General features: G+C 36.5%; 2 protein-coding genes across 2 annotated transcripts; one reads left to right on the top strand and one right to left on the bottom strand.

Moving 5' to 3' along the window:
• Positions 1-13,677: 13,677 nt before the first annotated feature.
• Positions 13,678-16,256, bottom strand: LOC132279480 (putative receptor protein kinase ZmPK1). The gene has a single exon (XM_059781470.1). It carries the CDS (start codon positions 16,239-16,241, stop codon positions 14,094-14,096), a length of 2,148 nt encoding a protein of 715 aa, XP_059637453.1. The 5' UTR covers positions 16,242-16,256; the 3' UTR covers positions 13,678-14,093.
• A 993-nt stretch (positions 16,257-17,249) lies between these two features.
• Positions 17,250-19,664, top strand: LOC132279804 (putative receptor protein kinase ZmPK1). Its single transcript, XM_059781847.1, has one exon. It carries the CDS (start codon positions 17,250-17,252, stop codon positions 19,662-19,664), a length of 2,415 nt encoding a protein of 804 aa, XP_059637830.1.
• The last annotated feature ends 4,319 nt before the right edge of the window (positions 19,665-23,983 follow it).

The following is a 23,983-nucleotide window of genomic DNA, read 5'->3' as shown; positions in this document are numbered from 1 at the left end:
AGATCGTCATTAGGCTTTCACGAAGTTCAAAACAAATTCCCAAGGTTTGAGAGAAGGATATATTGACGAGAAGAGCAAATTGGACCAAACGGATTCACTTCGGTCGACCGAAGTGGAGCTTCAGTAGGCCGAAGCAAACCCTACCAAACCGGTCGACCGAAAACCCCTCTTCGGTTGACCGAAGCAAGAGATCCTGAGAGCATGTGAATGGTTCGGTCGACCGAACCCTATTTTGGTCGATCGAAGCAGGAGATCCTGAGAGTCAACAAAGGGGTTCGGTTGACCGATGCACCATTTCGGTCGACCGAAGTGGCTTCTTCGAGCCCTGAAGCTGAAACCGACCTGCTGCCTCATGGGAATGAAAGGGGGACTAAAATGGAGACTTTGCAGTGGTTTGAACTCAAGTTAAATCATCTATCATGAGTTATTCTACGATCGTAGACAAGAGAACCAACACGTAATCAAATTAACACATCATTTAAAATCAATTGCATAAGTTTAAAACATAGACTTTACATCATAGATAATTTACATAAAAAATGAGTTTCAACTTCCAGTTATATTCCCGTTTACATACAAAATGAACCTAATACATTTCTTCTCATGTGCTTTACAAAATAAGTTCAAGCTCTACAAAAAATACTTCCAAAGTGCCCTTCTAATTCCTTCAATTCAGTGGTGGATTTTCGTCCACCGTTTCTTTACCATGACCTAAAAAAAATGATAAGTATAGTGGGGTGAGCAAAAGCTCAGCAGGTGACACTTAAGACACGCCTCTTGCGTCCCCGTGAATCCATACAAAGAATAGAGCAATGGGGATGGGGATCATACCATGTCGGGATAATACAACATACTAATCAATCTTAAGTATAAATAATGTAATGCAATGGAATGCAATGCATGCCAATGTCACTCCCTAATTTCAACATTCAAAACCATCATTTTCAAACGGTTAATATAACCCGCCTTTTGGTGACCCCGCAGTGACACGAGAAAAAGATTGGCTAGTGTCCCTGACCCTTGGTACCGTCGCGGTGTCATTTTAGGCCCAGCTAGCTCAACCACGCTAGAACAATCTCTCTAGTTCCCTCTAGGCTATATTAACCCTTCGGCCTTTTGGTACCCCTGCGGCGACCGGGTTTTCATCAAAACACTTTCCCAAAATTCCTCATTTTCATTTCAAAACAATTCTTCGCATTTCTTGCCCAATGCCAATGCATAGATGCATCAATGCCATATATGTAATTATCATCCCATAACTAGTACAAATTTTGATTAACAAGGCATAATTTGCAAGGATCATTAAGAAGATCATAACATACTTTTATACATCAAAGATCTAGCATGATACATATTTAAAACTCAACAATTAAGCATATTCTTCACATAGGTCATTTAACACACATGATTCACAATTAACATATAAACATAACCAATGATTTGCTAGAATCTACATAATCTAATCATGATAAACAGTTAAAGGTAATTAACTCACTAAGGTACAAGATCTCATGAATTAAGGGCCCCTACCTCAAATTGACGCAAAACCCTTAAAATGGGTGTCCAATTTCGAAATCCCTAAGGAGACTCAAAGCTAAAATTGTTGGTATGGATTTGAAGGCCTCGTTGTGGGCTTCGATTTGCCATAAACGGCTTCCAAAAACTCCAAGTATTGAAGATGAAATCAAGATTCAAAGTTTGATGCAAAAATGAAAATGAAAAAGAAAATGTGATGAACAAGAGAGTGAGAGAGGGACTAGCGGGGAGAGAGAAAGTGAGGCCATGTGTGGTCTCTAGACCACTAAAAATATGAGTGGTGGGTCCCACCACCAACCTTTGACTTTTTTTTTTTTTTTTTCCTTCTTCTTTGTTTTAATTTCTACAACACACAAAATATATATATATATTTACACCACCATAAAAATGCCACTTAAAACACATAAAATAAAATGTGTGAAATGCAAATGGAGCCAATCAAAATCCCCGTGCACAACAATACCGGTAGCGGGTCCCACATGGAACCGTCTGGCCCGGAAGACGAAAAATGCAAAAATGGTCACGCTTACATTTTAAAGAGTCCTGGATTCAAAGAAATGTCCCAAACAACTCACCATCACACCCGACACATCCCACGATGTCCGGCACGAAAAATGTGAAATGACGAAAATGCCCTTGCACCATCAAAATTCCAGAAAAATGAAAAATGCTGAAAATTGGAAACCTCACAATCTCATGGTTGTTTTGTGGACTGTGTGAGATTATATTTGAGGTGTGGACCTGAGGATAAGAACGACGTTTGTGCTGAGACCGGATCGAGGATGAGGAGGGCCTGGCCAACCATTTCTCCTAAATTAATCTCTCTTTAGCACGATGTCGGGTCAAAGGTCAATGATTGTTTTTAGTTGACATGAATAGTGAGAGTATGGTATTGGGCGTGTGTAGTATGGTGGAGTGGATTCAAGTGGTTTATCTCAGGTGACGAGGTGTGTTAGGTGGGACTAAGTATCCAATCCGTTTGATTATTAAAGATCTTGTTTTGAGAATTTGTGCCCTCGGTACAGGATAGTGCGCTTTACTAATTTAGTGACTATTGTTTATGCCATCATTATGGGACTCATTATTTAATCATTTTGAAGTTGTTAAGTGGAATGATTTTTATATAGTGTGATTAGTAGTCGTTGGTACGGTTATGTGGTGGTGTAGTTACGTACTAGATAACAAGTGTTTGGTCTGTCATGGATGTGTAAATTAGAGTTAAGATTGATTGAGAGATGGACAGATCCCTTGTTTGGGGTTTAGTGTGTCCTTTGAATGATGTATTGAGGTTAGACGTTGTCTTTTTCGGTGGTCTGGCAACTGTTCTTTTCTCGGGCTTTAGAGCCTTTTGTGACTGTGTAAAGTAGACTGATGTATGTTTTGAGTCAGTCGTAAGGTCTAGTTGGTCTGTGTTATGATGAAGGGAGAGATGGGTAACCTCATTGGGCTTTGGTGGCAGTGACGTGTGATTGCCTGGTGACATCCGATGACAAAGATAATAATGTCAGTGAGTTCATAGTCTCGGAGTTTTGTGATGTGTTCTCGGAAAGTGTGTGGTTGTGGGCTTTCTCCATAAGGTGAGTAGATTTCGAGGACTAAATCTCTTTAAGGAGGGTAGATTGTAATATTTCTAATTTTTACCATTTTTTATTTTCTGAAATTTTCTTTTTTTGTAAGGGCATTTTCGTCTTTTCTCATTTTGCATGCCAGACTTCGTAGGGCGTGCCGGGTGTGATACCCCCAGATTTCCGGATGCGGGTTGGCCAGGCCCATGCCCGATTACCCGAGGATATCAAACCAATTAGCAATAATCGAACACAGAATAATTATATCAAAAGAGATAAATAAAATTTGCTGAAATGAAAACTAAAAGAGTAATCCAATATTTGAAAACCTCAGAATAAATAACTCCATTGATAAATAAGATATTTCAGATACAACTGATTCACCACGAACACATATCGTTCTCCAACCTATACAACTCGGGAATCCATCCAGTGGACCCCTAAAATAACCCACTGAACTCAAAAGACTGGAAACAAAACCCAAGTCTAAACACAAAATATATTCCAATGTCATCGGTGGAGTGAACAACTATATCTGCTCAGCACGATTAAGCTCTGCAGCCTGAAACTGACGAACACCTGTAAAGAATAATAGAAGAGTGGGTCAGGCCCACGAGCAAGTTCTAATCTAGCTGCAATCCATACAGTGACCCGATACGTAGATACACCGTAGATACCTCACAATATCTATCTAGTCCATACATATATATATCCACACTATGGGACATTTACTGAACTACAATAGGGGTCTCAACCTGAATAGAAGGCAACATGCAAAAACGCACCCAAAGGTGGGCATGAGTACCTAGACCTAACAGGGTACACCTTAACCTATTATAGCTAGCTACGCATCCACTGCATATACGCGTCCTAACCAAAGAGTCTGAGACTCAAGCTCATCTCGTGGTACCATAACCGTATATTTAAAGTCCATTCAAATCCATCCATAGGAACTCCAATAAATCGTTCAGCTTATTCAGCTGCACAGACTTATATAAGAGATCCAGTAAGTCGTTCAGTTTATTCAACTGCACAGACTTAAATATAAGGAGAATTATGTTTTTATAATTCGTACCCTTCTTCCCAAAATAGGTAGGATTGAGTATTTTGAATCAGTCTGTCCCTAGTATGTTACTGTCCCATACCGGTACATACAATCCACAAAATCCATATAATTGATAGAACAGGCAAAGCTGTTCACCAATTAAAATCTATAAGGTAGGAATTAGCATTTTGAGCTAAACCATACCTAGTATGCCACCGTCCCATACTGGTGCATACAATCCTCCATATCCATGTAAATTACAACATTCAAATGATAAGCAAGTAATTTACAATGCAAAACCAAACCCAGATAATTGACAGAATTTTAATGTGAGAATTCAGCAATTAAAATCCAATACATAATTCCAAATAATTGGCCAAATTTAATATAAGAATTCAGCAATTATAATCCAATATATGATTCCAAATAATTGACCGAATTAAGTATAAGAATTCAGCAATTATGTTCCAATACATAATTCCAGGTAAATTACAAGACATAAATAATAAGCACGTAATTTATAGTCCAAAACCAACCATCCATATCATTGCCGAATAGTATTTAGTATTTCAGCAATGTAAAACCAAGCGTTAATCCATGTAAAGTTTAATATTCCAACAACCACCTCCAAAACCATAATCCAACTCCAAGCCAAAATCCAGTTAATTGCTTAACCGTGTGTATATTACCCCAATTAAATCCTACAATACCATTCCGTTCAAAACCATGCAAACTACAGATTTATAACAGAGTAGTTTAGCAACCAAAATCTGAAACATGCATAGGACCAACTCTGTTCACTAGAAGACCCTAATATGCATTTAAAACAAGTTTTAAATTCATGCTATACTAATTAAATCACTAATTTAGAATTAGGTAATTTTAATCTTTTCCATCCGTTAATCGCATGCAAATAGGTTTAATTCCGTATTATGCATTCTACTTGTCTACCTGTATAAACCACGCATGGAGAACCATTAAGGACACCCAAGTGACATGTTAAACACCTCAGTTTACTTCCAACTCAGTCCCAAACTCACAACCCTCCAACAGTAACAGGTAATTCGTAATAAAAAAAAAAAATCAAAAATGAAATTCCAAGAGAGCCTGCTCAATTTTTCGAAAGAGCAGGCTCTTTTAGAGCCTTGAGCCTGCTGCATTACTTCATGGAGCTGGCTCTTTACCTAGAAAAGATGAGGGAGCCGGCTCCCTCATTCCATGGAGCCGGCTCTCTCCCCTTCTAAGAGCCGTCTCCAACCTCTGCAATTCCTGCGACTCTCTGCTTTGCACTTTCCACCTCTACCAGCCTTTCTATTTGGCTTTAAAACAAATCCTAATAGTCTTAATAACACCCAATAGCATCTCAATGGTTTGTTTACAGTTCGTTGGAATCAATTACAGAGAATGGACTTTTAACAGTTTTAATAGGCATACAGAACCAACACTGAACCCAGATTTGCAACTACTGTAACAGAGTTATTTTAACACATATAGATTATCAAAATATCATATAATAAACATGTATTCTCAGTTAACGATGAATTAAACCTCAGAGAACATCTAGGTGCACAGAACACAGGTCAGGGGAAAGAGGAAGAAAAGAACTCGCCTTTACAATTTTGGATGAAACCATGTCGCCGTCTTTCTAAGTTTTTTCGGCGATCTCGACTGCCGTCAAGGACTCTCCTACTCCGGTTCTAACCCTCGAATATCCCTCAACCATCATCCTTGGTCCAGCCCAAATCCCTTGTGCCAAAACTTTCATCCCCTTCTCTTTAAACTCTCTGTTTTTCTCTCTAACTTATAGGTACGTGCAAAGAGTTTTGTTAACCCTAACAGACCACTCTATTCTCTATATATATGCTAGAACAGAACCCCATCCATATATAATTAGAGTAAAACCCTAATTAAATCCTAGTCGGCCCATAGAGCAACCTAGGTTACAATACTCAGCCGCCTATACTTGAATTGCTATCAAAACTATAATTGAACTTAAATAAACTAACTTAATTTTAATTAAACTAAATAAAGAATAACACAATTAATTAAAATAAACAAACAAATAAAGAATTACACCCTTAATTAAAATAAACAAACAATTAAAAAAAATAACACAATGAATTAAAATAAACAAACAATTGGACACATAAGCATATAGATACAAAATCAATTTAAAATGCACAAAAATAAAATTTAAATTTCATTTTTTATCCCTTTTGAAATTAGGGGTATTACACCGGGTGTGTCCGAGATTTGGTTGGGATATTTTCTTGAGTTCAGGGCTCGTGGAAATGCAATGGTCGCCATTTTGGCATTTTCCGTTTTTCGGGTCGGGAAGTTTCAAGTGGGACCCGTTATCGGGATTTTTGTGTACGTGGATTGTGTCACAGGTCCATTGCATTTCTTGAATTATATTTTTGTGCATTGATTATTTCTTTTTATGTTAATTGGTGTAATGGTGAATTAGTTATTGTATATATATAATTTTATGTTATTAAAGATTATTATAAAAGAAAAGGAAAAAAAAAATGGTGGGACCCACATGATATTATAACAATTATAATGGCTTTATAGCCAATATCTTCAGTAGAACCTCACCATCTCTCTTGGCCAGTTTTCTCTCTCTCACACTGACTTTTGTTTTTTCTTTTTCTTTTACAATTTCTATCTTTGATTACTCTTCAACCACTTTAAATTTTTGGGTGTTGTTTGCGGCAAATCGAATAGCTCAGCGAGATCTACGCGTGAGTATAAACAATTTAAGCTTTTGCCCACTCTAAGAATTCTAAAATTTTGGACCCATTTGGGGTTTTTTTACAAAATTGAGGTAGGGGTTCATAATCCACGAAATTTCTTATTCCTTTGTGAATTTCCTTTGTTAATTGTTACCTAATATGCTTAATTTGTCTTGATTACCTCTAAAATGATTTATTTGTTATGTATGAAGTTCATGAAAATGTGTATTAGTTGATTTATATGAAAAACATGCCTAAATGTTAATTTTCTATGCCTATTGTGTTGTTGACTTATTAGAATTACTATATGAAAGCATGTTGTAATTTTATTGGAATTTCTTGTTAAGTATGTTATGTAGTTTAAGTTGAATTAGTTGTAAAATGATGATTATTGACATAGCATGATGCATTTTTTTTTTTTTTTTTTTTTTTTTTTTTTTTTTTTGTATAGACATTGGAATGAAAAGGGGAAAATTGTTTTAAAATACAAAAATAAAAAATAAAAAATAAAAAATAAAAAAAAATAAAATAAAATAAAATAAAATAAAATTTGGGACATAGTTTTGATAAAAAGAGTTTTGAGAAAACCCCGACGCCGAGGAGGTACTGAAGGTCCGTGGAGTTAATATAACTTAGAGGGAACTGGGGAAATCACCTTAGCGTAGTTGAGCTATCTGGGCCCCAAATGACGCCCGGAGGTACCAAAGGTCAGGGACAGTAGCCAATCCTTCTCTTGTGTCGCTGCGGAGTCACCAAAGGACAGGTTATATTAACAATTTGGAAATGATGACGAAAAAAGTTTTGGAAATGGGGAGCGACATTGCATGACATAACATGGCATGGTTCATTTATAACTTGGATTATTGTTTTTGATGTTGTGGTAATATTTTTTTTCTTCTGGAAATGGCATGATCCCGGTTCTTTTTCCTATTCCTTGTTTGGATTCACGGGGTCACAAGAGGTGTGTCTTAGGCACCTCCTACTGAGCCATTGTGCTCACCCATTTATTATTAATATTTTTCAGGACACGGAAAATAAGTGGCGGACGACCATCCACCACAAGATTAGACGGGATTAGAGATTTATATTTTGCTATTTTTGTTTTAGAACGAGACTCTTTTTATATGTATATTGTTGTTTTGGGAATATTTTATATTATTTGTATTGTGCATTGGGACATGATAGATTAGTTTATGGCCAAGTGATGCCATTACATTTTTTTAATGCATTTCAATAGGTTGTAATAGGACCCTTTCTAGCAGAGGTCATGCCGAAATTTTTTTATGACTGGTATCATTTTCGGGTCATTACATTTAGTATTTTAATAAATTAATTATAATATTAAAATTTTTTATATTTAATTCAATAAAAAGAAATCTAATTAGAAAATGAAATTAGAGAAGAAATATATAATTTTGTACAAAGGCATGGGTTTCAAATAAGTACCAAGCTAGGTATGTTTTTTGTGATTTGCTTCAAAAGTTTTGGCAACACTTGACCTTACCAAACATGTTTAATGTGATTTGCTTTCAAAATTATGAAAACGCAATGACCTAAAATTTCAATTCCAAACACTCTTATAACAAAAATTGTTGTTTTGTTTTAATCGAAAATAAAATGCAAAAAATAATAATGCATACCAAACGGGCCCTTAAGTTTTCAAAAGTATAACTAAAATGTTTGATGTTTTATGAATTTGAACGGGACACAAGCTAAATTTATTCTTTTATTTAATTTTTTTTATAGCACATGTATCGGTTTCACAATACACGCACTATTCAAGTCAGGAGTGCGATTCAAAAGCGAGACATCAATGACTTACTGTAATATTCCTAATTTTAAAAAGGATATTCCTGGTATTTAATGGTATTTAATGGTATTTAATTTATTATTTAAGTGCATTTTATTTGATTATGTGTCATTATTTTTTTATTAGGTGCTTAATTGTTTTCTTTTGTGGTGATTTAATTTATTTAAATGATATTTGTTTTTAGTTATTTGATTGGAATTACTTGTTAGTGTTTTAATTATTTAATTGGCATTAATGGTTTAAGTGTAATTGGTTGAGTTATTTGATTGGAATTACTTGTTAGTGTTTTAATTATTTAATTGGCATTAATGGTTTAAGTGTAATTGGTTTAATTATTCTATGTGTGTCTTATTTTATGTGTGTCTTATTTGGTTTAATTGGGTTTACTAATTATTATTTTGTTCAATTAGATTATTTATTAAGTATTTAATGGTGAATAGGGTAATTAGGTAAATACATCTAACTAGGGTTTTAATTACAGTATAAATTAGGGTTTTATATTATAGCCGTCGTAGGTTTCTACGTTAATTGGATGGGCCAGTTAGGATTGTGAGTTGAACTTAAATGAACCTAGGGTTTAGGAAAACTCTATAAGTATAAGGTAGACGTCTGTGTAGGGTTTTTTTTAAACAAAGCACACGTTTTGTAGAAGTGGAGAAGGAAAAATGCAGTTTTTCATATTCTGCCAAGGTTTGATCAAAGCTCTGATCCCGCTTTGTCCGTGGTCCGATCAAGCTGAATTTTGGAGGAGAGGTTCACGACTCAGTGACGCACAATATGAACGGTGGAGATCAGAGTTTGACCTCGGGAACAGTGATTCGTACTCGTGAACAGTAACTGGGTTGCACAGGTTTTTTTCCATTCTGCCCAGATTTCATCAAACATCCGATCCCGCTTTGTCCATGGTTCGATCGAGCTAAAATTTGGAGGATAGGTTCATGACTCAGTTTCGCACAATCTGAACGGTGGAGATCAGATTTTGAGTTCGGGAATAGTGTTTCGTACTCGTAAACAGTAACAGGGTTTTGGAACTCGCCGGGATTTTTTTAGAAGACGACGTTGAAACTTTGAACAAAAGTTTCTGAGGCAAGATTCTATCCTTACTCTTTCCCTTAGGCTTCATACTCTTTGCACTCTTAAATGATTCCAGGACTAATGAAGATTAAACCAAACTAAAATGATATCTGTTTTGCTATAAAACTGGTAGTTACAGTAGTGTTGTATGCTTGTTCAACCTAGACTAAGCATGTTTATGGATGTATTGTGGTTCTGTGGTTCACGTTTTTCCTTACCACTGCTAGTATAAATTATTGGAAGGATGGGTCTAGATAATAGCTATCTTAACTTCTGTAATAGCAACTGTTGGAACTTAAATACTAGGAGGATTTGAGTTTAACACTAGATTGATTCTGTGGAACACTATAATTTGAGCATGTCTACATACATACTGTGAATATTGTTTTGATGCTTACATTATCACAGTTAGTATCAACTGTGGAGGTTAGGATTTTGTGATACATACCCTACATATCTGTATGTCATTTGTAAGGTGTTAAATGAAAGTTTTAATTACTTCTGTCTTTATATCAGACTAAAGGGAACAACTTAAATTGGGCATGTATATGTTGTTGTTGTGACCCTATTTATCAATGCTTATTTTATCACTGCTAACATTGAATGTTGGATGTTGGAATTTAGTTGATATATACTTGATTTATTGGTATTATTGACTACTGGAGGATTGGAAAGTAGGCACCGGTATGGGACGGTGGCATACTAAGGATGGGTTTGGTTTTTAAATCAATACCATTACCCACTTACTTGGAATAAGAATGGGATTAACTAAAAGTTAAGTCCCGTGGATTTGTATTGTCATGGCAACTACTTGTTGAGCAGCAATACAAGGGATTTTGGATAGATTTTATATATGTACTGTTATGGTGCCTCGGTATGAGCTTGAGCCTCAGGACCGATGGCTAGGGAGCGTATATGCATCGGGATGTGTAGCTGGCTACGATGGTTGGAGGTGTACCTTGTTTAGGTATAGGTACATATGCCCACTTCGTGTGCGTTTTAGCATGTTACCTCTAGTCAGGTTGAGACCGGCCTGTAGTCCAGTGAGAGTCCTTTAGTGTGACTATATATATATATTTACGGACTATTAGCTATTGTTGAATTGTTTAGGATGTACATGCGTATCGGGCCTCTGTTTGGATTGTAGTAGTATAGAACTTGCGCGTAGGCCTGACCCACTTCTATTTTTCAGGTACACGACAGTTCCAGGATTAGACGTGTTCGTGCTGAGCAGAGGTCTCTATTCACTCTTCCGACGATGTAGGGCTCTCTCTATAGTTTTATTTCTGGACGTTTATTACATTTGTTTTATCTTCCGTTTGGATGTTTAATGGGGGTCCACTAGAGATGGATTCCCAAGTTGTAAACTGATGGAGTTTTGGAGTTTGGGTTTGATGGATTTTAATAATTATAATATTTTGCGGATTCTATTTTTAGTTCCTTCCACTTTTAATTTCATTTCTAAATTTATTTTGTATTCCGTGTTCATTATAAAATATTAATTGTTTGATATTCCCTCGGGTTTGGGTCTGGACCTGATCAACCCGTGTCTCGGATTCGAGGGGTATCACACTTACCTCCCCCGCCAACGCCGCTATGCCCCGGGGGCAAAAGCTAAATTTATTCACTCTCTTTAATTTTGGGCCAATAAATAATTGTTTTAGAAATATTTTGAGAGCATAACTTGAAATTTTTTATGAATTTACTAGCACCGCCCTGCTCGCATGGTTGAACAAATAATTTAAATAAACTTAAACGTTAATTAAAAAAATAAAATTGGTTAAAAAATACTGTACAAATTGATTTTTCTCCTTAAATGCTTCTTGCATTCACAAATATGTAAAATCCACAGATATTAGAAATATTATTTTTGTAATATTTTTGAATTTCATCATTTTCCATTTTTCTAGAATTTTGTTGATGCGAGGGCATTTTTGTCTTTTCACGTTGTGCGAATTGGACACTGCGGAGTGTGCCGATTGTGTCCGAGAGTTGTTTGGAGCATTTCATTGAGTCCAGGACTCTTTGAAATGCAAGGGTGATCATTTTCGCGTTTTTCGTTTTACGGGTTGGACGGTCCCGTGTGGGACCCGCTACCGAAATTGTTGTATGCTGGTATTTTAGTTGGGTTCAATTGTATCATATTTATTTTTATTTATTATGTTTTGAGTGATTGTAAATTAAAGGTGTGTGCATATATGTATGTGGTGTAGAATTAAAAATAAAAAGAAAAAGGAAAAAAAAAATGGGTGGGACCCACAAGTACTTAAAATGGTCATGAGACCACTTTTTGTTTTCAATTTTCTCTCATTTCCCGCAAGCTTCTCTCTCTGTTCCAGAAACATTTTTTTTTTTGGTCATGAGACCACTTTTTGTTTTCAATTTTCTCTCATTTCTCGTAAGCTTCTCTCTCTGTTCCAGAAACATTTTTTTATTTTATTTTTCTTTTTTTTTTGTTTCAATCTTCACCTCTCAATTTCTCCTTCCATACTTAGTATTTTTAAAAGCCGTTTGCAGCTATTCGAAGCCCACGACGAGACCTACAAGTTGATAGGAGCAATTCCTTGGTTGGTGCACCATAGGAAATTCGAAATCCTAAGGTTTGAGGTGAAGAAAATTAGGGGTTGTCTCTTCCTTTGAGGTAGGGGTTCTAATTCACATGTTCTTGGGCCTGTTTTTGTGAATTAGTCTACTTAATTGATGATTAGCATGCTTAATTTGTAGAAAATTTCTTACTTTATTATATGTATATTGTGCCAAAGTTGTAACTATGTGTTGCTTGATATATATGATAATGAAGCATGTAAATTGTTAATTAATTCAAGCTTTTGTGCCTTTAGTGCTAGTTTGGTGATTGGAAAGTATGAAATATAATTTTAGAATTTTTTTTTTTTTTTTTTTATGTTGTAAAGCCTGTCTAAGTACCAAATTTTCATGCCTATTATGATTAATTTGCAAGAATTTGCTATATGGAAGTGTGTTGATTTGTGAATTATGAAAATCTTATGTTGATTTGTGAATTGTAAAAATCCTTCATTTGACATGGCATTGAGAAGCATGAGATATTCATGCATATCATTAGGAAAAAATGGGAAAAATTGATTTGAAAGAAATGGATATGGATTTTTGGGAAAGAATTTTGAAAAGGATTTTGTGAAAAACCCAGCCGCCTAGGAGTTGCCTAGGGACCGCGGTGTTAGTGAGACCTAGAGGGGACTAGGGAAATCGCCCTAGTGTGGTTGAGTCACTTGGGCCCCAAATGACTCCATGGAGTTGCTATGGGTCAGGGACAGTAGTCAATCCTCCTCTCGTGCCGCCATGGAGTTGCCATGGGACAGGTTCACTAACAGTTTGAAAATAATGATGGGAATGGTTTTGGAAAAATGGGGAGTGACATTGGATGACATGTTATATCATTGCATGGCATATTCATTTGTGGTATTGGATTAATGATGTAGTGTCGTAATTATATTTTACTCTCGGCATGGTATAATCCCAATTTCCTTATTCCTATTCATGGTGTGGATTCACAGGGTCTCAAAAGGTATGCCTTAGACACTTTCTACTGAACTTATGTTCATCCCTTCATTTTAACATTTTTCAGGAAACGAAAAAGAAGTGGCGGATGACGTTCAACCATAGGCTTAAATTGGACTAGAAGACCTTTTTGTTATTTTTGTATTTAAGTCCTATTATTTTTGTAAAACTTAGTATATAGTATTTTATACTAAGACTTGTAGACTTTTGTTATTGTACTTATATTCATGGACTTTAGATCTTGGGATTGTAATTATGATACTTGGATTAAATAGAATGTGGTTGATCCACCATAAATTGAACTATGTTGAGAAATAATGAATGGATAAAAGAAATGTATTATTTGCATTGTGTTGGGATATGTTTAATAAATTTTAAAGGCCCAAGGGAGGCTATTGTATTTTTGCACATAAGCAGGTTGTTGTAGGATCCTTTTTAACAGGATTTATGCTGAATTTTTTATAAATGGAATCAGTTTAAGGTGGTTACAATTTTATATATAGCACAAGTAAAGCTTCCTTCACAAGTTTACAACTACCACATGCTATAATTTTCACAATTTAACAATATCAGAAACATCATTGACTGAAAACCAAGAATTGTTCAAAACAAAGCTTACCTTTTACCTTAAAAAAAAAAAAAAGAATTGTTCAAAATATAAGAGATCAACATTGAAAACACCACCACAGATGGATAAACTCGAGAAGCCCGCCCAAAATTCTCACTGTTCTTAAAGGCACGCTTTGCCTGTCATTGCATGATTTGCATCAATGCATTGCCTCTTCTAATGATCATTCTAAAAGCATCTCTACTACCTGACTCATGGTTGGTCTTGCATCTCTGTCTTCCTCGACACATTGCAGAGCAACTCCAATAAGAATTTCCATCTTGCATGTGTCATAGTTACCATTCAATGTAGGCTCTACAATTTCTTCAATAAAGGATGTCATTGCAGTCCCTTGAGTCATCTTCTCCCTTACCCACTTAGCTAACCTCCTCTGTTCCATCTGCCCTTCATTGTTAATGGCGTCCACACCTGTCGTAGCACTCCTTCCGGTAACCATCTCCAACACAACGATCCCATAGCTGTAAACATCAACTTTCGAAGTGATAGAGCGATTTAATAGCCACTCGGGAGCCATGTAACCTCTGGTCCCTCTTATTCTCGAGAAGATTGAATTGTTCTCACCACTTCTACTCAGTAGTTTAGACAGTCCAAAATCCGACACCTTTGGCTCGAAATCAGAGTCCAAGAGGATGTTCTGGGGCTTCACATCACAGTGCAAAACCCATTCCAAGCACTCTTCATGTAAATAAGCAAGACCTTTAGCTGTACCCACTGCAACATTGAACCTCTTTTCCCAATCAAGTGTGTTTGATTGCAAATTCTCTGCCAATGATCCATGTTCCATGTATTCATACACCAAAACCCTGTGCTTTCCTTCTGCACAATATCCCCACATATCTATCAAATTCATATGATTTAGCCCTCCAATGGTGCTCACCTCTGCCAAGAACTCTGCTTCTCCTTGGTTAGCTTCTATGAGAACTTTGATTGCCGCGACACGTTGATCAGACAATACGCCTTTATAAACAATGCCACCACCTCCTCTTCCTATCTCTTGAGTAAAATTACTTGTCGCCTTCTTTATCTCGTCATAGCTGAATCTTTTGAATCCAGAATCAACATAAAGGTAACCTTGAATAGTTGCATCTGACCTTTTTTGGGTCCTGTACAGGAAGCACCACACGAGCAAGATACAGATCAGTTCAACTCCTCCAATTGCAGTGGCAAACCAAAGCATAAACTTCACTGTCTTATTTTCATGGAATTTCCTATAAGGCCTATCAAGCTGTGTACTTAGTTGGCTTGAGCACTCTAATCTGAATGGTTGAAACGGCTCGTCATATGAGGAGAGTTCATTTTTTGGCAATTTTATATACATGGAACCTTCAAAAGTTGGAGTCAGAAGCCCGTTACGCAACTGTGTCTTAAGGTTACAAACATAATAACCGTTAATCCGGTCAATTTTGTGTTGGAACCCTTTGCAACTACACAACTGCAAGCATTCCTTTGCACACCTCTCTAAGGTGTAATTTGAGTAGACCCCAATATCATAACCATAGAAATCACCACGAAGAAATTCCAGAAAACCAGCCTCACTTTCGTCACAAGGCAGATTAGATATTGGTTCACATCCAAAAGTCCAATCTGTCTGATTAACCATCTTGTATCCGGCTAAGCAGGTGCACCTCCTGCCCGGATTTTCATGTGGAATATAAGTGCACAGGCTGTTAGGTCCACAAACACCAGGCATTCTGCATTGTTCCTTAAAGGCTTGCCACGAAGAAACCCAAAGTCGTCTCCTCTCATCTAGGCTGTATACTCGAAGGTTACCATCCGTGTCCATGGTCAATCTCCTCCTTGGCCCAATGCCCAAATCAGAGGCCATGAACCAGAAACTATCAGATGAATTGAAAAAACCTGTGTCACTAAGTACTGCCCTTCTACTAGTGTTGTACGAGGTTCTTCCAACTGCCCAGATAGTTTTCCACGGGGTAGGCCAGTAAACGCTGGATGTGTCAAGACCATCAAACAAAAGACGAAGCACGTTGTCATCGTCGAAGTAGAGCTGGTAAAAGCCAGAAGAAGGATCGCTTTTGCTGCGCCACGAGACTAGTTGTGTGTCTCGAGTGAGTAGTTGATTAGGAAGAAGGGTATTTGTTGGCGAGTCAAAACTTTGCCAAAGAGTCACACCCTCCAATGTAAGAAGAACAAGATTACCAGTGTCAAGAAGATGTAATTCCACCATGGAAATTGACTGAGTGTTCGTAGCCCAAACGGTGAGTTGCCCGGCATCTTTTAGCACAAGATTACCATTTCTTTGTAGGGAGAGGATTGAGAGCTTTTCATTAACTGGTTGGTCTCGATTGGCCATCCAAACCACCGTGTGATTTCCGTCATTTAATGGTTCAGTGAACCATATTGCAAAGAAACAGGCATTGTCATGGCCATAGTGAAAGCCGGCAGAGAAAAGGGAATTTGGTGAAATTAAGACCTCGTTCAGTTTCTCTACTGAGAGAGACGAGTCTGCGCTTAAACTACTAGGTAATGTTGAAAATGAAAATAGTGGTGATGATAGGAGCAAAGAAAGGACAAGGATAAAAGATGGAGAACCCATGAAATGTATAATTTGAAAGTATGAACTCCTGATTCTTAAATAACTTTGCACATGAAGGGGCTACTGGGTCCAACAAAAGTCAGTTCTAACATTGAAGGGGCTACTGGGTCCAACAAAAGTCATTGACCGATTGTTGTATAAATTTTATGGAAAATAAATGTTTACAACAAAAGTCATTGGCCATTGTACTTCAAAAGTATTGACATTCCACTGTTTGGAAGTCAACTCCTGTTACCGTCACCCAGGGGCGGCGCAGCCCCCACCCCCAGTTTTTTTAATTTTTAATTTTTATTTTTATTCGTGTTAAATAATTTGGAAATCTAGTCACATACGTGAAAGTGAGAAATTAAATTAACTTTTTTTTTTTTTTTTTAATGTTTTTTCTTATTTGTTTTAATTTATAGAAGAATCCAGTCATATGGTTATCACTCGGTATTTTTTTTTGGTTAAACAGTTGGGAGGTCTCCCTCACATATACGAAAGTCAGAAATTAAATTTGTTTTTATATTTTTTTCTTATTTGGAAGAGTTCAAGTCAAATGGATTGAGTTATCACTTATGCCAATTAATAACTGAAAAAAACAATATTAAAATTAAGGACATACTTGAATGTTGAATGGATCTTCATCCCTTTCCTCTTCGCACGCAGTAATGATGATATCAGGTTCACATACTCATGGGTGTTTACTATGTGTGCTTAATCCTATACAAAGCTAAGTACACATACATAGTCCATGTACACTTCAACTTTCATAAAATACAACTCATGGGTGCACCATTTTGTATCCTTGTTCTCTTTCTGCTACCATCATCACCATTTTCATCTTCAGAAGTACCTCATAGTTTAACTCAAGGCTCTTCTCTCTCGGTCGAGAGACAAAACCACGACGTTCTACTTTCACCAAATGGCCTATTCTCTGCCGGCTTTCACAGTGTTGGTGACAATTCGTATTGCTTTGCAATATGGTTCACCGAACCATTATACAATGGAAATCACACAGTAGTTTGGATGGCCAACCGAGATGAGCCAGTTAACGGGAAGCTCTCAACCCTCTCTCTGCTGAGAAACGCCAATCTTGTTAATCTTGTACTAACGGACGCTGGGCAACTCACCATTTGGTCCGCCAACACTGGTTCGATTGGCTCGGCTTCTGTAGTGCAATTGCAACTTCAAAACAATGGTAATCTTGTCCTCATCACCTCTGGGGGTGTGACGCTTTGGCAAAGTTTTCATTCACCAACAGATACACTTCTTCCAAATCAACCTCTCACCAGAGACACAGTTTTGATCTCGTCACGTAGCCAAACCAATCATTCTTCTGGTTTTTACAACTTACATTTCGACAATGATAATATCCTTCGTCTTGTATTTCATGGCCCTGATATTTCTAGCGTTTACTGGCCCTCCCCCGGGGTACCTAGCTTGCAAACCGGAAGATACATGTACAATACTAGCAGAAGTGCAATACTCGATGAATCAGGCCGTTTCATGTCATCTGATGACTTCAATTTCACTGCCACAGATTTTGGTGTCGGGCCACAAAGGAGAATGGCCATTGATGAGGATGGTAATCTTCGATTGTACAGTCTAGATGAGAAGAGACGACGTTGGGTGGTTTCCTGGCAAGCCATGGCTCAACCGTGCCTGATTCATGGCGTGTGTGGACTTAACGGTCTGTGCACTTACGTTCCACAAGAAAATTCAGGGAGGAGGTGCTCTTGCATACCTGGATATAAGGTGAAAAATGACACTGATTGGTCCTACGGATGTGAACAAGAATTCGATTTGTCTGGCAACATGGATGAATATGGTTTCGTCGAGCTTCCTAACGTCGAATTCTATGGCTACGATAATGTCTTCCTCACGAATTACACCTTAAAGAGCTGTGAGGAGTTATGCTTGAAGGATCCCGGTTGCAGAGGGTTCCAATACAAAGATCAAAATCTCTGTTACGTCAAGTCACAGTTGCGCAACGGACGTCGTATTTCTTCGAATTTATTGTTCTCAATGTACATAAAATTGCCCAAACGTGAACTCTCAACGTATGACAAGCCGGCTCAACAATTCACATTCAATTGCTCCGGCCAACTCGGTGTGCAGCTCTATAGACCTTATGAGAAATCCCACGAAAATGGGATACTGAAGTTTATGCTTTGGTTTGCAACTGCAACCGGAGGAGTTGAAATCATGTTGATCTTGCTCGTGTGGTGTTTCTTGTCTAGAACCCAAAAAAAGTCGCACGAAACTGTGCAAGGTTACAATTACGTTGATTGTGGATTCAAAAGATTCACCTACGCGGAACTAAAGAAGGCGTCTAGGAATTTCGGAGAAGAGATTGGAAGAGGAGGTGGTGGCGTTGTGTATAAAGGCACGTTGTCTGATAATCGTGTCGTGGCAATAAAACGTCTGGACGAAGCTAACCAAGGAGAAGCAGAGTTCTTGGCAGAGGTGAGCACGATCGGGAGGCTTAACCACATGAATTTGATAGAGATGTGGGGATATTGCGCGGAGGGAAAGCACCGGCTTTTGGTGTACGAGTACATGGAGCATGGATCCTTGGCAGAAAATTTAAATGCTGACACACTTGATTGGGAGAAGAGGTTCGATATTGCTTTAGGTACAGCTAAAGGGCTTGCTTATCTGCATGAAGAGTGCTTGGAATGGGTTTTACATTGTGATGTAAAGCCTCACAACATACTCTTGGACTCGAATTACCAGCCAAAGGTGTCAGATTTCGGGCTGTCTAAACTATTGAACAGAAGTGGTGAGAACAATCCGAGCTTTTCCAGGATAAGAGGAACACGAGGTTATATGGCTCCGGAGTGGGTGTCCAATCTCCCAATCACCTCCAAAGTCGATGTTTATAGCTATGGAGTGGTCGTGTTGGAGATTGTGGCCGGAAAGTGGGCAACAACAGGCGTCGACACCATTGGTGGCGACGAAGGGGAGGTGGAACAGACAAGGTTGATTAAGTGGGTAAGAGAGAGAATGAATAATGGAGTTGCAGTGACATCGTCAATTGGAGAAATTATTGCGCCTACGATAAACGGTAACTATGACACTCGCAAGATGGAAATTATGGTTGGGGTTGCTTTGCAATGCGTAGAGGAAGACAAAAATGGCAGACCAACCATGAGCCAGGTAGTAGAGATGCTTCTACACCATCAAAATGATAATTAGCATAGGCAATTCATTGTTGCAATGATAGACTATGTATAGCATTGATCCAATCCTTAATTGTACTCCATTGTAGCTCAAATCCATAATTGTGAAGTCGTTTTTCAATGTTTAATGTCCATCTTTCTCGGCAAATCGAAGGGCTAGGAATAAGTTTTCATTATCCTATTATATTTATCAGTTGTACTCAATTGTAGCTCTAGTCCATTATTTATAAAATTTTGTTTTTGAAAGGTAGCTCTAGTCCATAATTGTGGACCTACTTTTTAATGTCTAACGTATGTCTTTATAGTAAAACCGAAAGACTAGGAATGAGTTTTCATCAAATTCTTGTCTACGTCCGTTGTAGTCATATTGTAGCTCAAATCCATAATTGTGAACCTACTTTTTAATATCTAATGTGAGTCTTTCTAAGGAAACCAAAAGACTAAGAATGAGCTTTCATTATATTGTTATCTTTGTCCGACTTACTCAATTGTAGTTCAAAAGTCCATAATTGTGAACTTATTTTTTAATGTCTAATGTCTGTCTTTCTAGGAAACCCAAAAACTAAGAATGAGTTTTCATTATTTTGTTGTCTTTGTCCGTTGTAGTTAATTCTAACTTCTGTCCATGATTTTGAACTTATTTTTTAATGTCTAATGTCCGTCTTTATAAGAAAACCAAAAGACTAGGAATGAATTTTCATTATCTTGTTTTTCTGTCCGTTGAAGTCAATTTTAGCTCAGGTCCATAATTGTAAACCTACATTTTAATATTTAATGTCCTTCGTTTTAGACAAACCGAAAGACTAGAAATGAATTTTTTTTGTCCGTTGTACAATTATAACTCAAGTCTATAATTGTGAACCTACCTTTTAATATCTAATGTCAATCTTTCTACACAAATTGAAAAACTAGGTTGTTGTTTGACGAGCTTAGATGTGTGTGTATTACATTCAATGGTCCACATCACACATGTATGATTGCTTACATCCGCAAGTAATGAAAATTGTCCGATGCAATATAAAACTTGTCTTGTATTGCAAATGATTCTTACTCCTTGTTGGACATAAGAATTTTAAAACTTAACAATTGTTGTTCTAACCAACAGGCCTTAAGCCTGAGCAACAGGCCCAAGGGAAAGCAGGCCGCCAACTCTTAGGAGAATCCACATTACTGTAACTTATCTGCCTAAATATATATGGTAGAGAATATAGTAGAGTTGTACATGGAAACAAACTCGTATGGAAAGAATTTGGAGGACAAGCTATGCAAGTCTAACCCTAATCCCGACATATTCGTATAAATAGAGGCAAGGATCTCCCATAAGGATATACGTAACTTTTGCACCATTCTTATTCTTGTTGAGTTTTACTTTTTTTTTAGTGTGTTGATTTTATTCTTTGACTTTTCTAAGTTAACGAATTTTTGCACTTTCACATGCATAGTTAAAAATTCTTAATAATAGTGGATAACTAATATATAATAGGGGAGTGTGTGTGTGTATATATATATATATATATATATAAGATTCAAAATAAATGAATTGTTAAATACAACAATTTTAAAGTTGCTCCCTAAATAGTCTTCCCGTGCTTCGAGACAGTGACGTAGCCAAGAATTTTCTTTTGTGGGGGCAATCTTTAATAGCAATAATATATATATATATATATATATATATATATATATATATATATATATATATATTATTTGAACCAAAACAATATATGTAGAAATTAAAACGTTGATTCATTATATTTCTATTAAGTACATTCATAACGATTTTTTCAGATTATTCATTGATGTTTCAAAATTGAGTTCATTTAATTAAATATACTAAAAAAAATCATATTAAATGAATCAAGAATAAAATATGAAAAAGAAAATAACATAGTTACCGGTTCTAATGTATCACATATGTAAAAAAAATAAAAATCCATGATAACATTTAATCTATGATTTCATTGATTTGGGTTGCAAATTAAAACAAATTCTAAGTGTTATTTAGAGAATAATAATTAGTAACACGATTACACAAACTAAATTTTGAAAGAACAAACAAGCCCTAAAATAATTTTGATAGTAATAACTAATAAAATTTCTAATTAAAATTATAATATGAAATAATAATCGTAAATTTATATGATAAAATAAATAAATAAAAAAATCAAATTACCAATCTGCCGCACTGCAATATGATTACACATGTTCTCACATATAGATTACAACTACTCACATAAACCTCTCTTTTGCAGGATTTTTCAAAACTATGTAGATTTCCACTATGTCGGAAGCGGAATGACAATGTTGGACAAAGTGCAAGCATTTTTTTTATTCAATGAGACATCATATAGGACAAGTAGGTTGAGTAAATACACATAAAATTTCAAGTTTAATGGGTTGGGACTTCAAAAAATGTGTTTTTTTTTCAGAAAGTGCAACAAGTCGCACTATTTCAAATCAGGCTAACTTTCTCAGCTAATACAAAGAATAAAAATTCATTAAAGTCGCACCATTTCGGACCAAATTTTGAAAGGAAATTTTAGTTTTTTATTTACCTTCATCAAATTCAAATTTGGAAAAAATGAAGAATCGATCAAGTTACAAAGGGGTCAGAGCATTCACGGAGTGTTCGTGATCTATTGACAACCTTCTATAAGAATTAAATGAGTAAGAATGATGTCTAGAGCGTTTGGATGGGTCGGGGAGTACTCATAAAGCTAGAGAGAGAGAGAGAGAGAGAAAGAGCAAAGTGGGTGTGAGCCCGAGTTAGAGTCCATTGTACTTTACTTCGAAAATAGTAGATCGTTTTGCTCAAGACTACGAAAGTATTGTCCGTGGTTTTTATCTCGGATTTTCAAATTTCTTCCAGCAATGGTTTTCACATTGAAAATCCTAGTGTTATCTCTCAAATTTTACTTTATTTACTTGCACTTTATTTTTGTTTTATGGGTGGAAGTTTTATTTCGGTAAAATATTTAAAAAAAAGCAAAAATCAGATAAAGGAGTAACCAAAACCTATTCTTATTCTTCCCCTTCTAGGTTATTTTTACATCAAACTTCTACATTCACTCCGCATAGCGCCACTCACACTACCTTACCAAACTTGAAATATAAAGTATTCTCACTCTCATACCTGTTCTAAGTGATGTTCGTTTGATAATTAAGACACAAGATAAATCGAAAAATTTCTACTCCATCGTCAAGTTTTAACACCAAAATTTGCCAATACAAAAACTTACATCTCACAATAAAGCAGCTGACTCCTTCATACATGCTCCAATTGGCTCGGGCTGTTTACACGAGGGCTAGGATATAATTATGATCAAATGGGTGCAAATTAGTTATCCAAAAGCCAAAGGTTATTACAGTATTGTCTACATAAATCTTGAGTGGACTAGGGTGATACTTGACAATTCAAGAATTTAGTGAATAAAGTGACTGTTCATATTCGAACTTATATTTTTATACTTGGCAGTTCAAGTATTTTTCACTGTGTTTGCTCCACTATTTTTCGCCCAATGGAAAGGCGACATGTGGCGAGTTCCAATGAGTTTGCCACACTGGATTGTTATTGGTAATTTCCAAAAAAGGAGGCATGATTTGGAGTTGTTGAAGGTAGATTTGATTCTACCCACCACCAATAAGGAGGAAATATGTGGCGAATTCCAATGGAACTTACCACACTGGATCGCAACTTTTATAAATCATTATTGGAATTTATTCAAAGTTACGTAGTAATTGGATGGGTGGGCCATTCTTGTTATATGAAGTTTTATATTTTGGCTAAAATAGAAAAAGGCGAGTCCAAATTAGGACTTGCCATCTTTTAAAGCAAGGGCCCGCATTTTTTCCCATTTTACCACACTTAGCAAGTTCCATTGAGTTTATCATAGTTTTGACCATAGTATATCAATCCTTTTAAAGAATGATTATTATGGTTTTAATAAATGGAAACTTACCAAGTTTGGTAAGATAAAGGTTGACTCAGCTAGATGAAGGAGAGCGTGGGGTTAATAGTCCCCTTATTTATAGGGGATTTCAATGATGGTGTAGTCAAGTCAGACAACATTGCTAAAAGGAAGGAGACGTGGGAGTTTGTTTAGTTTATATATATATATATATATATATATATATATATATATTAGACTTAACCCACGATGAAGTAATCATCGTAAAATGAGTCCATGACACCTTGAGTTCTAAATCCATAAGAGGTAAGGTTGAAGGGAAGTTGCTAAAATTAAGGAAGTATATTACAACTGCAACCCACGATGAAAACTCAGTGGAAGAATAAAAGTGACTATGACGCCATGAAGACAGTATGGAAGGTTTAGCCTA

The sequence above is a fragment of the Cornus florida genome, unplaced genomic scaffold, assembly GCF_030987335.1.
Source record: "Cornus florida cultivar Cherokee Brave unplaced genomic scaffold, ASM3098733v1 CherokeeBrave_3.0.0_Hap2_Chr10, whole genome shotgun sequence".
Taxonomy (NCBI): domain Eukaryota; kingdom Viridiplantae; phylum Streptophyta; class Magnoliopsida; order Cornales; family Cornaceae; genus Cornus; species Cornus florida.
This window is presented reverse-complemented; position numbering and strand designations above follow the sequence as displayed.

Excerpts from the sequence above, each read along its gene's own strand:
- LOC132279480 (XM_059781470.1), bottom strand. The coding sequence starts at position 16,241 with ATGGCCAATCGAGACCAACCAGTTAATGAAAAGCTCTCAATCCTCTCC.
- LOC132279804 (XM_059781847.1), top strand. The coding sequence starts at position 17,250 with ATGGGTGCACCATTTTGTATCCTTGTTCTCTTTCTGCTACCATCATCA.